This window comes from Xiphophorus couchianus, chromosome 18, assembly GCF_001444195.1.
Source record: "Xiphophorus couchianus chromosome 18, X_couchianus-1.0, whole genome shotgun sequence".
Taxonomy (NCBI): domain Eukaryota; kingdom Metazoa; phylum Chordata; class Actinopteri; order Cyprinodontiformes; family Poeciliidae; genus Xiphophorus; species Xiphophorus couchianus.
In genome coordinates this window covers 4,990,786-5,007,792 of record NC_040245.1, presented here as the reverse complement: position 1 = coordinate 5,007,792, position 17,007 = coordinate 4,990,786, and the positions used below count along the sequence as shown (strand labels likewise).

Here is a 17,007-nt window from a genome sequence, read left to right as displayed (position 1 = left end):
TCCAGGTCTATTTATGTACCTGCCCCAAAGTGCGCCACACCACCCTCTAGCGTCCGCTCAACAAACTACACACACACCAGGCGATAAATTTCAGTGAGTTTATTCATCCAAAACAAAACAAAAAAACGTCCAATCCAATATTCAATATCCATGACTTCTTGAACATGTAAAATTTGCCTCACTGAAAACAGCCAATTACATCAAATTTAAAAAAAGAAAAAAAAATTAACAGGCTTTAATAAATTTACTTAAATTTGGAGACTAAGTTAAGGTGTACTCCATTTGAACACGCCATTAGAAAACAAATTTAAGGGGCAACTCTTAAATATTTTTATACCCATTACCAAAACTTTGGATTTGTCTTTAGGTGCCCGCTTGTCCCTCCCACTGTTAACCGATGCACTTCCGGTTGTGACGTTCTCTCGTCCGGCGTTGTGACCGTTGAGACAACAAAGGAGTGCATCAGGGCAGCAAATGAGCCAAATTACCCACCCAATACTATTTTTGTAAAGAGACCTTAAAGACGGAGACAATTTGGATTCAAATTTTATTAACTTTAGCCAGCGAATCCAGGGTAAGATGCTCTTGTCTCGGTCTTTAGGGTTCAAAATGGCGACCTGCGTCAGTGCGGCTAATTCCAACTGAAACATTTTAGCTTCGAGTCGGCAGCCGTTACTAACGGCAGGAAGCCAGGAAACAGACAGCTGCCGGGTGTCTGAACAATGGCATCCCTGTTCGCTCGGTAATGATTAGGTCGCTTTTGATATGTAGTTTTTTTTTTAATTTACCCCCAAAAAGAAAGAAAAATAGAGGTCCGTCCTCTCAGAATTAGCCGAATTAAAGCCACATTTGCGACGATTTCTGGGACTACAAAACCGGGAGAACAGGGATCAGAGCTCCGACCAATGAGAATGGAGCTTTAATTGGAGGAATAATTCTCATTGGTTGGAGCAGTTAGGAGCATCTCACCAGAAATAAATAGGGAAATTTGTTGCTAAAAGCAAATAAAGATTTTTATGACAAACCGAGACCAAAACCCCACAATATAAAGCAACGACAGGCTGAGCACAGACGCCACCGGCTCAGCAATACAACTACTCTTTAATTTTTTTCTTTTTAGGCCAATTATTCAGCAGTTCTGCACCATAATATATTTATGTCATCAAAGATGTAAATAAAGCAGTCCAAGTCAGAGCAGATGGAAGAAATCACCTCTCTGAGTGTTTAAGTGCAACTCAACCTGCTGAGGTTGTTTTTGATTAAATTCCTGGTACATTTTAAATCAGATGGTTCATTCTGATGCATTTGGCGAACATTAAACAAACAAAAAAAAAAAAAAAAAAAAAAGAGGGGGATGGACAAAACAGCTTCTGCCCAACAGGAATTTATGTAGCCAAGCTTAAACATGGCATAAATCAACGTAACAGCTTCCCTTCAGAAAACAAAAACGGCCAATTAAGCTGCACTGCAGCAAGAAGCACGACTACGTCACAGATTATTCCTCCTCAAAACACCAGCGATCGCTTTGACAAATCAATTTTTGGAGGCGGTTTAACAAACCTGAGCTGGTGACAAAAAGAAAAATAAGATAAAAGTCATCAATCTAAACACAGAAGTTAAGGGAAGCCATCTTGTTGACTCTGTGCTTGTTAACACTGGTAGCAGGAGAGAATAAGGGCGACATTTAAACACCAAGTGCATGTTGAAGGAATTGCACCGTAAAATTTTTAAAGAAATTAAAAAAAAAAATTACTGATTACCTCAAAAACATTTCATGAACACAGTCAAATGTTTTTGCAAATTTTTTCTTCTCTAAAATTATAAATAAACTCCCGGGCAGGACAAACAAACTGGCAGTAGAGGGAAAAAGATCTCCAGTGATAACGGGCAGCTTTCCAGTTCGCCAGCCAGTTACTATTACAATTTCTTTTTTCTTCTTTAAAACAATCTTAAAATGAAAGTATGTACAGGAAGTGAAAGCTGACCCCGCATGTCGGCTTCGTGTCTCGCAAAATAAGGTACAACAAAAAAAGAAAAAGAAAAGAAAGACGAAGGAACGCCACTGGAACAGGAATCCCCACAAATCACGGTGTTTTGTTTTTTTCAGTTTTCCACGCTGCTGCTGCTGCTTTTTTTCCTCTTTTCTCTCTTGACTTTTAGTGTTCTGATGCTGAAGACGAGCGGAAAGGAAAGGGGTCAGGGTCTCTTGGGAGAACGAGCTTCATCACAAGCAACCGAGCAGTCTGGTCGTCTCTGGGCGAAGAAGAAGAAAAAAAAAAATCCAGTCTGTGCTCTTTGAAAATCCAAGTTTGCCCTCATTTATCCGCCAGACCAAACCGGTTATGAATCCTCCTCATCTGGTCGGACGTCGACAGGAACCAATTCTCAATCAGGTGAGCATGAATATGGAGTGATTAAAGACGGCGGGGTTATTACTTCGGAACGTGTTGAAACTGCTCGTTAAGGCACTTGTTACAAATTGGTGAAGAGTTTTAAAGGTGAAGACGTGCAGAATGGAGGGCGTCCTTTCGGGGTCGGAGGTGGATGTGGGTCAGAGTCGTTCCGGTTGTCGTTTTTTATTTTTTACGTTTGCGCCGACGTCGTTTCCGATTTGGTCCCGTTCTTTCCTCCTGCCGCTTGCGTCTTCGGTATGTGGCGGAGCAGCGCGAAGCCTCTAAGTGAGGCCGGTGAGTTCTTCCAGAAAGTGTCCGTCTCCAAACGCGTTCCAGGTGGCGGCATCCAAAAAAAAACTGTACACGAAAAAAGGTTTAAAAAAAAAAAGAAAAAAGAAGCAAGACAAGCAGGGGATGGAGAAGGGTTTGAAGGAGAGCGGAGGCCGATCTGTAGAAGACAGATTACAATCAAGTCAGACAGGAAATTAGAAAATGAATATTTTTTTATAAAATGTAGCAACTTTCAAAAATATTCACACTGTTCACATTCCAACTAGGAATGCACAGATCCACTTTTCGTCCCCTTCTGATGCCAATATCTTACGTTTAGTATCGGCTAATATCGATCAGATACAGAAAATCAGCTGAATTCACGTAAACGTTTCTTTTATGGATGCACTGATTTATCAGCGCTGATTTCCGTGATTTTGGGTGATCAGTGAATCAGATCTCATCTACCTCAGCAAAGGTCTAAAAATCAGAAACAGAGAGGAGACCGAGACCGGCCCACCAAGTCGTGTCTGCATGTTAATAGTCACCTCACCGTTGCCAATTCAGCAACTTTCCTACTGTATTTAGCAACATTTCACATAACTGGCATTGCCTAAAATCGGAATCCACAGGTCAGGCTTTTTAAAGATCTTTAATCAGCCAGAAAACTGTGATCGGTTTACCCCTAGTTTCTTTTTCTAAACAACAAATAAATTTGTAATTAAGTACATTTATATCAACACTGCACCAATTAGAGGTGCAGTTTTCTGGCAGACTGCCGGTCACAGATCTTTAAAAAAAGCCTGACCTGCCAATTCAGATTTTGGTCAATGCTGATTTTTTTTTTCCCCCATCTGAAATTTTGCTAAATATGGCAAGAAAGTTGCTGTGTTGGCAACAGTGGGGTGACTATTGTTAACACAGAACGTGCAGACATGATTTTCAGAAGTTAAGATCAGCTTCACGTACAATTATCGGCCGATCACCCAAAATTAAGGAAATCGTTCAATTTATCAGCTGGCTGATTCACCTGTGCATCCCCAACACCACCAGCTTCACAAGCTTTGTCAAATGTTTAAAATCAACTTTAATTTGTTCAGTCAGGAGTAGAACAGTCAAAGTAAAAATAAATTAGAAACTGGCAATAAGAGGTCGACTATTTCAGTCCAACATGTAAAAAACAAACTGCAACAAACTTTCTCTCAAATGGCTTAGAAAGTGCAATTAGGAAATATAAAATAAATTAGAAAGCATGACGTTGCTCGGAGCACAAAGCATAGAACTAGACTGAATAGATCTGTCCTTATGGATCAAACACACTAGCTTTGTTTCATTGATGATATAATTGAGCAAGTTGACATCTTGAAGATAAATTTGCTCAGTGAAACGAATCAATTTAGGAAAGACGCTTTAGAATTGGGATATTTCTTTTAAATAATCGAAATTTGTTTATTTCTCTAAACTGCAGGCGAAACAAATTGGATGTTGGAAAACCACAAAGACGACAGGAAGTAGCTGAAGTATCACGGTGCTGCATGTTTTTAATGACTTATGATGTGAACAAACTTATTCATGTTCAATTTAAATTGTGTTTATTAAACAATGCAATTGCGAAATTAGCGAAACTGCCCAACATTAGCAGAATACTGATAAGGTTTTGCGCATATTTGTAATAAAAACGCAGCTACTGCCACCGATACCCGAACTAGAATTGTTTCAATATCAAGACAGATTCAAACTAATATCGGATCGGTGCATCTCTAGTTTAGAGGGCCACATAAAAAGCTCTGGCGGGCCATGTTTGGCCCCCGAGCCTTCAGTTTGGCACACGTTTGCTGTACCTGCAGGCTCACTGCTTGACCTCTTCGCCGCTCTCGCTGTGGTACTCGGCCACATACAGGCTCTTGTCGATGATGCCGGGGATGGGCTTGATCTCCGTCCCCAGCTGCTCCTCGATCGCCTTCAGGTTGAAGCGGTCGTCGTACGTGATGAGGTTGATGGCCAAACCAAGATGGCCAAAGCGTCCTGGGAATCAATCACACGGTTTGTACGCTCAAGCATTTTCAAGGCAAGTTTTTCCACAACAGTTTGGAGATAACAGCAGCACAAACGAACTAAAGACGACTTTTCATTTCACGACTGTGATTTATCACTGATCAATAGTGACTTGTGATAGCATTTCATACAGCAGGAACAAGTGAAATACTGTAAAGCTAAATTTTATTTTTAATCAAACATACAAGTGATTGTATCTGACTGATCTGTGAAGGAAAAGAAAACAAATGTAACAAAAAGAATTCAAAATTTTAATAACATTTAATACATATAGGCCAATTTTTATGTAATATTACATTGAAACAATGTAACAACAAAAACAAAAAATTACGTAAATGTAAATTACCTTCTTATTCTTGAACACAATATACAAAAAGTCACAAAATATTTTTATAAAATGTTCTTGCCAAGTTCTCTAGTATTATTGAAATAATGTTAGTGATTCCAAGTGACCAAAAGCAAGAAAAGTTTAGTCAGATTTAACTTCAGACTGAGAGGAAAAAATGTGCATGTATTTTTATTCTGTGTGTGAAAATATCTGGTTTTAACTGTAAATGTTTTCCAAAGTCAGACCTTTAAATTAATGTTAAATTGCACTTTTATCAAAAGATGCCATTTGAATTTCAAGCACTTCAGGATTTTAAACACGCTGTAGGGATTTAAAATCTTAAAGTCACTGAAACAACATTTACTCCAGGAATAAACTCTGCTGCTCTTACCAGATCTCCCAATGCGATGGAGGTACGTCTCTCCCAGTTTAGGAAAATCAAAGTTGATCACAACATTCACAGCTTGAATGTCAATTCCTCTCGTGAAGAGGTCTAAAAAAACAAATAAAAAGAACTATGGAAAACCGTTTTCCGTAGCGCACCATATACTGTAAAGGGATGCAGATTAAACATGATCAGATTCATAAACAGGGAAATAATAATTTGCTTTTGGTTGTCCTGTTAATTAACATGGCTGTGTAAATATCTAACAGCAGAGACTGCAGATGGCAACATGATGTAGACTAAAATAAAAACTAATTAGTCAAATAGATACAATGGAGAATTTGAGCACTCAGCTTCTATGCGCCACAAATCTGGAGCAAACAGCCGAAACACTGAGTTGCTCTAAAGCAAGACTGAAAACCCAAATGTTTAAAGTTATTTTTGAACCATAATAAATGAAACATGAACAAAGATGGCAGTTATCAAAATGTAATGTTTCTTACCGTCTCTTACATCTTTGTGTTTTTATGATGTAAAGCCTTTTAAAATGCCTTGTTGATGAAATGTGCTACATATTTTAACTTGATTCATAATTTGGAAAGAGTGGAAATTGTGATATCAGTAAAAACTGTAAAAATTTATACATTGGGATATATCTGGATAATTATATAATCTTTGTCTCCATATTTGTTTTCAAACAGGATATGCTTGATTATTGTGATATATTTCTTTTTTTATCATTTGAATTTGTCAGATATTTACTTGTCCAAAATAAATAGATTTCATAAATTTTTTGGATAATGACATTTTCATTTCTTATGGTAACTAAAATGATTGTAAATATAGATTAAGAAAGGAAAACATATTCCACTGTGTATGGTTTGCATTCAACACATTTTCTTCTGATGTATAGTTCAGAGTCAAATGGAAAGAGATTTGTAACTTTTGTTTCAGAATATTTAGCTCCCAATAACAGCAGGCGATCAAATAATTTCAGCATTTGCAGCAGAAAACTGCAGGATGAAATCCAGGCAGAAAATTATTCCGATAGCAAGAAGCTACGTTTAGAAAAATATGAGATTTACTCATGACACCACAAGTAAGTGGAAAGGAGAAATAATCTGAAGCAGCAGCTATCATCCCAAACACAGTGCACAGGAAATGACAAGGTGCATGCTGGGTAATTACCAAAACGTTCAGACAAACACTGCACACATTCGAGTGTTCAACACGCAGAAAAAATGTAGAGAAACATCAGAACCACGTTTCAAACTGCAGCAGCTAATCAAACAGTTACAAATAAATTAAATGTGATCCCAGGTTCTGAATGAGACTGGAGCAGCTTTAAAATGTAAAAACCACCAATCAGACGAGACGTTGACACACTGAAGCACCGAGCAGCTGCATCACTCACCAGTGCAGACCAGGTTTCGGCAGAGCCCATTTCTAAAGTCATGGAAAACACGGTTGCGATGTTCCTGAGAAATAAAAAAGATTCATTTAAACTGCAGACTCAGAAAGTTAATCAGATGAAGCAACCAGATTTTGTTTTACAGTGTCTTTTCAACAACTGGAATCATATGAACTAGAGGTGAACCGATCAGTTTTCTGGCCAATCATCTATTTTAAAGCCTGAATCTTATTCTTTTGTCTGAAAAGTCACTAAATACAATAACATTTGCTAACAGTAAGCTGCTAGGAAACATCACCATATGGGTCAATACTAAAGGCCTCCCTTAAAGGGACATTTCTGATTTTTTCTTTTTCAGTCCAGCAGTTTTGTGGCACATGGAGCGGTACGAGCTAGTTAAGTATTTTCCCCAACTTACATTTAATCAATCAAAACACCTGAAACCAAACATCTCATTATATCCTCTATGCTTTCATAAGATATTAAGTTAGCTGCTGTCTTAGAAGCTAAATGTCTGTTGCTAACTAAAGCTACGCTAGTTAGCTGGCTGCTGGCTGCTGCCTGGTCAATTAAACAAAGCAGCTAAGAAGCTCAGGTTGAGCAACAGTAAAAAGTGATAAGAGGACAGTAAAACTCGTTTTCCAGCTGACCTGTCTCATCTTGGCATGAATGTAGAAACATGAATAACCAAGCTGGGAAATCTTCTTGGCAAGAAGCTCCACTCTCTGAGAGGAGTTACAGAAGATTATCGACTGGTTGATCTGGAGCTGAAGGCCAAAGAGAAACAAAGGAAATCAGTGTGTGGACAGAACGCCATGAAACAAACTTTATAGCACAAACTCGAGGCCCGGGGGCCAAATCTGGCCCGCCGTAGCTCTTTATGTGGCCAAAACGTGGCGTCCAAACCTCTTGGCATGGAGGCCAAAAAATTCAAGTTGCAATTTTTATACTTTTTTCCCCAACTATAATCACAAAAACTACTTTCTTTTTTGAATTGTTTTGATAAATAAACTTGAGCACACAATATTTCAATGAAATACGCAAAGATATCTGTATTTCTTTGTAGATTTGAAATAATACAAAAATGTCAAACCATATGCAAAATTTTAAAAAAATGTTCTAGATTTCTTTTGAATCTTTTTTAGCCACAAGAACAGCTAACTCTTGTAAAATACAGACCTGGTCGTGTCCAGGTCTGTATTTTATTAAAACCCACTGGATGTTTTTGTTACAAATAAATTAAATTAAAAGCCAAACCCTGGATGAATGCTTTGTGTTGCACGTTACATTTTCCATTTTAAGATTTTAATTGCATAATTTTTGAACAGCCTGGCATCAGTGAAAATTTCACCAACATTGATTTTAAATGCGGATCCGCATTTGATGCCAATTTTAGGCCGTTGAACTGTGATTGAGGGCCACAAGTGGCCCCAAAAAATCCCAAAAACAATTATGAAACCCTGGAGGGACTGAAAAGATGTTCAATATTATTTACTCTTAAGAAACACTTATTGAACTCTGAAACAAACAACTGTTTATTGATATTTTAACAGTTTATTGGGTTTTATCAATACATTCTGTAGCAACCGGCCCTTTAAGAACATTCACATTTTTGATTTGGCCCAAAATGACCCTGCTCTGGACTCTAAGGGGACATAAATAGAACCGTAAAGATGACATTGTGCCTAAATATTATTTTATCAATCCAATCAAACCAGTTTCTATCCATTTTCATCAATCAGTCCCTCTGATTTCTTGCGAATTATTGCAGAAATTCACACAAAAAAACAAATCCCTGCACTTTTTTGTGTTAATGTGTAATTGAAAGTTTATTGCAGACTTTTGGCAAAAATGGTGAAAAACATTTGCTCCAAGTGACTGTTTACTCTCACCTGCAGTGTTTCTTCTACTAAACAGCTGCCTCACTAGATGCTATAATCTATAGTATAAAGTAGCATTTACCATCACACATGAGCGCAAATATTTATAAATTACTTACACAAACTTTTTTTTTTTTTAAATCCCAAAACAATGGCAAAACCCTGGAGGGACTGAAAAGATGTTCAATATTTAATTTTAAGAGTTCGTATTTTTACGGTTTGTTAGGTTTAATCAATACATTCTGGCACAACCGGCCCTTTAAGGACATTTATTACCTTGAATTGGCCCAAAATGAAGATCAGTTTGACCAAACTTACCCTGGAGAACAAAGTGTTGAGGCAATGGACCTTTTGCCTTTCTGTTACATAAGCATAATACTGAGTCACTCCCTTCAGCGTTAGCTCCTCCATTAGGTTGATCTCATAAGGTTTTTGCAAATGTGCGTTCTGTAACCGGGGTAAAAAAAACACATTTAGATGATTCTAGAAGCTTTAGACAATATTAAAAAAATGTGAATAAATGTGATTTTCTTTGGCACCATAAACTTCTGCACACTGAGCGGGAAAGTGGCGGAGTAAAGTAAAATCTGCCTCTTTTTGGGCAGGAAGCCCAGCATCTCCTCCATCATGACCACAAAGTCCTGAGACAGGAGCTTGTCGGCCTTAACGCAGAGAAAACGTTTAGTTTTCAGCTCAATACACGGATTTATTCAGAAAAACACAAAAAACAGATATTCAACACCAAAAATGACTCACTTCATCCAGAACAATCATCTGGACCTGATTGACTTTGGCCACTCCTTTTTTGATTAGGTCTAAAATCCTCCCTGGTGTAGCAATAACCACATGTACTGGAAGACAAAAAAAAAAAATACATTATCTGTATTAAACTCGATATTGTGAAAAAAATCAGATCAGACATTTGTGACTGTGCAGATCTATTGAGTCTAATTCTACGCTTTTCTGCTCTGAGAAACGTCTCATTTTATTATTTATCTTGCATTATATTTAGATTTCCTAATTGCACTTTCTGAATTATTTAAAAGGTTTGTTGCAGTTTATTTTAATGTCAGTTTTTATTATTTATTTTTACATTAGATTGCACTGATTAAATACATTAAAGTTGTGTGTTTTTTTTTCTTTTATTAGTTTCTTTAGGTGCAGCTTTATAAAATCCCATCCTGGTGGGAATTGGATGCTCACCCGTTTCGTCGAGCCTCATGATGTCGTCGCGGAGGTTCGTCCCCCCTGTGGTCGCCATGACCTTCACGCCGCCCATGTGTTTACTGACCTGGATGCTTATTTGGCTGACCTGCAGTGCCAGTTCTCTGGTGGGCACGATTACCAAAGCTGCAAATAAAAATGATATTAAAACCCAAGCCACGCTGAGATTAATTTACCGTCATGTTTCCACTAGAACTGCAGAGTCAAAAACAAAAGTTTCAGAGTGAGAATAAAGATCAAGTCCTTTGGATTTATCGCTTTAGTTATATTTTATGCCTCAACATCGTAATAAATAATGCTAGATATTATTTTAATTGCTTACATCCTTGTGTGAATACATTTCTAGTTTAATTAAGCCAAGAAAGGCTCTAAGAAATCTGCTGATGACTAAAGTTGTCAAATTTGCAGCTTGTTTGGAGACAATTATTTATGTCAAAAAGCTTTTAAAATTTTCCTGTTGTGGCACCAGAAGGATTTGGACTATAAATATGAAATCTACAGGTTTCATAATGTTAACCATAATAATTACTTGTCAACTTTGTAATTATTTTGGCTTTAAAATGTTGTTTTACAGAGACAGTGCTCCCATTAAACTGCAAAAATACAAAATCTTACTAAGTATGTTTGCCTTGTTTCTAGTGCAAATAAATCAGTAAAGTGTAAATAAGAAATTTATTTATAAGTAACTTTTTAGCAACATATAAGAGCTTGTTTTAAGTCAATTCTTGATTGTAGATTTTTAAAAAATATACAAGTTCCACAGATTATTTCACTATAATGAGACATTTTTCCATTGTTAAGTGAAATAATCTGCCAGTGGAACTTGTACTTTTTAATCAATATTAAGGAATGTTTTTTTTAAACAAGCTCCTATTTCTTGCTGAAAAGTTACTTGAAAGTTAGTACACTTGAAATAAGACAAAGCTGACATATTTGCACGAGAAACAAGACAAAAATATTTTGCAAGGTTTGGTGTTTTTGTAGTGTATAAGCAATGATTGGTCAGGAGAGAACAGAGGGAATAATAATGTAAATGCATCTAAAAATCAACTGAAATTCAAAATCTAGAAACAAAAAAACAAAACAAAACAGGTTGGACATTCGTCACAAAAATGTAACATTTAGATAAACCTGCAAAAACAATTCTCTTTGCTCACAGAAGAGACTTTATATGGCTCTTATTTTGCTTTAATTGAAGCTTCTGGAAATTAACATGCAGCTATTTTTAGAATAAGTCTTTTTGAAGCAATCAGGGAATTCCTCATCCATTTTCACATTTTCACAAAGCCTTTTTGTTCTTCAGTAATTATTACTTGGCATAAACTTGAGACAAAACTCCAGATTTAACTCTTGACGTACAGAAATAATTGAGGATTTTTCAACCTTCTCTAAAATTTAACTACCAACAACATCAACTTTACACTCCCCAAATTTCAAAAAGAATTTTTTTTATTTTTTGTTGTGCAACAAAGAAACCGCATAAAATGCAAAATCACAACAAAGGTCTCCAGTAGAAGTAAAGCTAATTTGTGTCTCTGTAGTCTCATGTTTTAAAGTCGCTCAGTCCTGGATGCGGTTTCATTTCTCTAATCGTTCTCGTTATGTGAATCTGCAGTAGCAGCTAAATGAGTAGAAATCAGACTGACCCTGTAAACAGTCTTTCTTCAGGTCGATGCGTTCCAGCAGGGGAATGAGGTAGGCTCCGCTCTTTCCTGTGCCGTTCTTGGCTCGGGCTAAAATATCCCTTCCTGACAGTGCGATGGGAATGCTTTCCTCCTGCACAAAAACAAAACACGTCTCCTGTTTATGTACACAACATCTTCAACCATTAAAGCTTCATATCAATTTGAAGCAGAAAACAAATTAATTTCCCTCCACAAACTGATTATCGCACTATCTTCAGTCATGTTTAAATAATAATGACATGTTTAAATCATTATTATCCATCACTCTTTAAAACAGACATGAAAGATTAAAGTTAAAATTGGCTCACTTTCAAAATTTCATTCCATTCTGATCTAAGTTTAACATGAGAAACAGTTTAACAGTTAAAATATTTCCAGCTGAATCAATGGGAGAGAAAACGGAAAGGCAACGGGAGCCCGAGATAAAAATAACTCATCTTCAAATGTAAGAGTTCACTTTCTACCAAACCCAGTCCAGACTGGTTTGATCTAAACCCACAAATATCCACCGAGATTAACACAGCAGCAGCAACTCACCCAGATATCAACAGATTATATTATATATGTCACGACTTAAGATCATTTTAGAGTTTAACGGAAAATAGTCACTTCTGATGAACATTTTACTACAAATATTTGATGCGTTTTGTATCAAAATGTATCAAAGGAAGTGGTTAATTACTGCAGACGTACTTTACAAGAAAAATAAAATTTAAGTAGTTATTGCAATAAATGATAATACTGTTTAAGTAATGTAATGGTAATGCCATAATAATTTGGGAACACATTCTCACAGATCAATAAACATTTAACACTGGAACTGGAAGACATTTTAAATAACAAAAATAAATAAAACAGAAAAACAAATTAAATGAATTATGTCTTTCAAAGAAATATCTAGTAGACAATCACCAGACTGAAGACTTTTGCCATTCAGTTTCTGGTAGAAAGAAAGAATAAATCACAGAGATGATTGAGTTAGTGTTAATAACCGATTTACTGAGACAGGTCTAACTTTGAGAACCAGTTTGAGACTGTACCTGAATTGGAGATGGCTTTTCCCAGCCCATCTCAAAGATTCCCATAAGTAGCTCCCTCTTTAGGCAATAATCTTCAAACTCATTGCCTTTAGTTGCAGTCACATCCTGCAATCACAAAATAGCTCATGAGTAGGATTACAGGACGTATAGATATGTGTTTTGCCATTAAAATTAAAATTTTATTTCTACTTACCGAAGTTTTGATCCTCATGTCCTTTGGGGGCAATTTCAAATTCTTCTTCCAGTCATCTCCAGGCCTGAGCGGGTAAAGAAAAACATTTACAGTAGAAAAAGAGACCAAAATTTAAGGAAATCATAAATAGGAAGAGAGTGAACATTAAAGATGCACTCATGAAGATTATGATTCTCAGGACTGATTCCAACAGATTCTCTGTAGGATTCTCACACACGAGTTAACTACCAAAGCATCTGCCTTCAGTATTTATTCTGATACTATCAACCTAAAATGCATAGCTGACAAGATTATAGCCTGAAATCTTATTTCATTTTTTAGCATCTGTCCGACTGATCTGAATGAATCAAGTTGAAAAATTGGTATCATCCAATATTTTGGAATAAATCAAGTGGAGCGATTGGTAGAATGCAATGTATTGGAACGAATCAAGTGGAAAAAAAGGTAGAATTCGATATTATAGAATGAATCAACTAAAGACATTGGTAGAATAAATGCTATAGAACAAATCAAGTAAAAAAATTGGTAGAATCTAATATTTTGAAATGAATCAACTGGAAAAAAAATGGTATAATCCATTCTACCATTTTATTGGGGCCTCTTTGGTAAATATTAATTTCTTTGGTGGCAGGACTTACTTGATAACAGCGTTTGTTGGAGGGGCTGACTGGGAATTGCCGTTGATTGCGCCTTTTATCATCTGGTTTAACTGCGGAGGTTGAGGACCTCCTCCACCTCCACCTGGTGCCCCTCCAGGTTTCACCGAGCTCCTCAGCTGTCCGTTCTGGTTGGACAAGCCCAAAATCACTGGGTTCTCTGTCCTGATGGTGCTCATGTCCACTTATTTTTATTTTACTCCAACACCAATTAAATCTTTAACAGTCTCTAAACAAACCGTGTCCACTTCTCTGGGACTATTCAAAGTAAAGATTGCCCTTGGCTTTTCAATAAATCAAATTACTCATCAAAACTAATGCACCATCAAGTGTCAAGAAATGAACTCGTCCTTTTAAATTTACTAAGACTTCTGAGCATAAAAATTAAATAAGGGTTTGGCATAGGGTTATAATCGGCCAACTTTATCTGGAAATCAATACACCAGGAAGGCTTAGTTAGCTTTTAAACGTTGGCCCCATTAGCCATCCCGTTAGCTTAACCGGGCCTCTGTGTCCTTTCAAGTCTGTCCAACCCTGAAATATAAGAAACGCAGAAGGAAGCATTGTTAAATAAAAACAAGGGTTAGTTAAATAAGTGAGTCACAATATTTAGCCTTAAAAATTGCATTTTTAATTGTAAGAAGCGCTAGCTAGGAGTTGGCCTAAAGTCAAAAGTTAGCCGACCCTGCGGTGACCGTTGCTAAATACCAACAGCAAGGCAAAGCGTCACGGTGAAACATATTTCCCCATCTTAAACATATTTATTGTTTCACGTATACATACGTGTATACAAAAGAATGAGATAGCTTCTTCCCAGTTTTATCCAGCTTGTTAACCAACATCAAACGGGGCTAGTTAGCTTCGAGCTAGCGCATGAAGCTAGAGGTTTGCGGCACCAATGAGGATTCCGTATTCAAATATGCTCAAAAAAACTAACACACGACTTACATGTTCTGCTGTGTTTTAGCGTTAAATCGTCTCGAACAATATTATTAACAGTCCGAATTATTCGTTTGTCGTTTAGTGACAAGTCTGGGTAACTACGAGCTAACTGGCTAATGGAGGCGAATTAACGTTCACCATTAAAGGTAAAAGCCGTCAGAAAACGCTAACAGTCGAATACATGTCATTACTTTGTCCCGGGTTGAATACAAACGCAGTTACCTTGGATAACAGAAATAAAGCGGTTCCGTTTGCGGTTTTTTTGTACAGTGTACTGGGTTTTTTTAGCTGACTACGAGAGAGTCTTGTCAAACAAGGATTCAAGATGGCTCCCAGCCGTATTTGAAGCCGTCCGCAGCCAACAAATCAGCTGATTCCATTTCAAATCAACAAATCAACATTTAAGGTTTCCTCGCGAAGAAATACGCCACAGATTAAAATGTCAACATCGCAACTGTCTAAACTCTAAGTTGTTTATTATTTATTAAACAAAAGCTAAAATCTCTTCTTTTTTTTTCATGCAAGTTTCATGAAACTTTCATTTTTTTATTGAAAGAAAATGATTTTGAAACATTTTTTCTTGCCTGATTTTGTTATTTTTTGCTACTTACATAAATTATTATATACCCAAATTTCCACTTAACTTTATGTTTTGGTCTGTCTGATTCTGTAATTTGTAAGTACTTTCTTGGCTGTATACTTTTTACTCTTACCTGAGTAAAGTACTCTGCTCTCCCTCGACATAAACCATAGATAAAAAGAACATAAAATAGGACTGCAACTAGCGATTATTTTAGTTATCAAGTATTTTAGCCTTTATTCTAAAAATAAAAAATTCGGCGTATTTTGCAGATTTTTTATAACCACTTCTGCTCCTTTTGGAAAAAAAACAATATTAGATCTAAATAAACACATAATTAAATATTTATTTTAAAATAATGCGTATATGTACTAACCTCAGTACTAGTACATAATGACACCCGATTTTATTTATACAAAATGATGTCATCAGACAGACAAAAATGCAAAGTTTTGTGCAAATCTTGGTATTTTAAAAACTAAATAATAAAAAGCACGATTAACATTAGACCTTCTACATTTGAAACTCTTCTACAAAATTTCTGATATTATTCTTGCAATTTTCAGAAAAATTTCTAGCAAATTTTAAACTTTCCAAACTCAGAATTTTCTAGAAGAATTCTGAGATTAATCTTTTTTTTTTCTTGTTTTTTTTTTTTTTTTGACAGAAAGTGTCCGAGCTTCGTTGTAAACTCCCTGTTATTTGTGTTTCTCTAACAGTAATAACGCTGCAGCCGGATGTGCAGTGTCTCGGTTCTCCCACCAGAGGGCGATCTAGGCTTTGGACGCCGCCCCAGGCATTCTGCGGTGTGCAGGATTTCTTGGTGAGCGCCCTGCTGCGCAGCCAGACATTCCTGCAGAGAGACTGTGGTCACTAGTTACCCTCCAACTGCTGTGAGTGTGAGTTCATGACTGCAGGAAGTTCTGTACATTTGGTGACTAAAATCAGACGAAGTGTTTAAATCTAAAAGTAATTTTGTCACTTTTTGAACTTGTGGCCTGCATAGCTCAGTAAAACTGCTCTGAAATATAAAAACAAAGCTCACATTTTAATTTTAACCTTATTTAAAATCTTTAATTATTGTTTAATTAATTCCTGTTCAACAATTCGAGTTTTTTTTCTTTGACTGACATCTTTTTTATGTCATTTTTTATTTTAATTAAAATAATGTCAAATCCCACCTTTATTTGTTTCCTTATTCAAGAATATTTCTGTCACTTTGTTGTAAAACTGTCCTCTTTTTGTAATTTCTAAAAGATCTTTGAGCTTTTATAGAGATGATCGTCAAGAACGGGAATTTTCATTTAACGTTTCTACTCTGACTGTATTTTTCAGATTGTTTTTAAGAGCAACTGCTTGTTTTAATCTCAGAAGTTTTTGAGAAAAAAGTTTTTTGTTTCCCTTTTTTTCAACTTTGAAAAGCCAGCCATTTTCAACTTTTGAAGCACAAATTTTTGACTTTTCAAACTCAGAAAATTCCTGGGGGAAGGGAAAAAAAATTTCAGGCAACAATTTGACTTTTCAAATGTAGAAATCTACTTGTTTTTTCTATAAAATTTCTTAAATTAACCTTAAATGTTTCAGAGATTTTTTGGCAATTTTTTCAACTTTTCAAATGCAGATATTTCCTTTTTTTCTTGCAAAACTTTCTGACAATGTTGAGATTTTTTCTTGGCCATTTTTTGACTTTCCAAGGTTTTCTCAGAAAAACAAGAAAATTGATAAAATGAATCAAAATGTTTTTGCAGTTTTCTTTTTGGCAAATTTTCAGCTTTTCAAACTCATACATTTTCTTGTTTTTTCTCAAATATTTCTGATATTAATCTAATTTTGTCTGAGTTTTTTAACACAATTTTTTGAGTTTTCAAACTCAAAAATTTCTGGAGTTTTCTAGAATTTTTCTGGGATTCGTCTCAAAACCTTTGATATTTTCTGGCAAATGTTTGACTTTTCAAACTCAGGCAT

At 36.1% G+C, this 17,007-nt stretch overlaps 1 protein-coding gene across 1 annotated transcript; it reads right to left on the bottom strand.

The window, feature by feature from the left end:
- Positions 1-84: 84 nt before the first annotated feature.
- On the bottom strand, positions 85-14,831 carry ddx6 (DEAD (Asp-Glu-Ala-Asp) box helicase 6). The gene is made up of 14 exons (XM_028044980.1): positions 14,685-14,831; positions 13,503-14,054; positions 12,865-12,928; positions 12,672-12,776; positions 11,593-11,722; positions 9,926-10,072; positions 9,479-9,573; positions 9,262-9,384; positions 9,041-9,169; positions 7,493-7,609; positions 6,846-6,909; positions 5,438-5,539; positions 4,505-4,688; positions 85-2,841 (listed from the first exon to the last, which is right to left on the bottom strand). Exons 2-13 carry the CDS (start codon positions 13,697-13,699, stop codon positions 4,513-4,515), a joined length of 1,449 nt encoding a protein of 482 aa, XP_027900781.1. The 5' UTR covers positions 13,700-14,054; positions 14,685-14,831; the 3' UTR covers positions 85-2,841; positions 4,505-4,512.
- Positions 14,832-17,007: the final 2,176 nt, after the last annotated feature.

What these genes read in the sequence shown, in the direction of transcription:
- ddx6 (XM_028044980.1), bottom strand. Translation starts at nt 13,699, where the DNA reads ATGAGCACCATCAGGACAGAGAACCCAGTGATTTTGGGCTTGTCCAAC. An exon ending in CCAACAAACGCTGTTATCAA is followed by an intron (nt 12,929 to 13,502) that starts GTAAGTCCTGCC and finishes TTACCCGCTCAG; the next exon opens with GCCTGGAGATGACTGGAAGA. An exon ending in CATGAGGCTCGACGAAACGG is followed by an intron (nt 9,574 to 9,925) that starts GTGAGCATCCAA and finishes TTTGTCTTCCAG; the next exon opens with TACATGTGGTTATTGCTACA.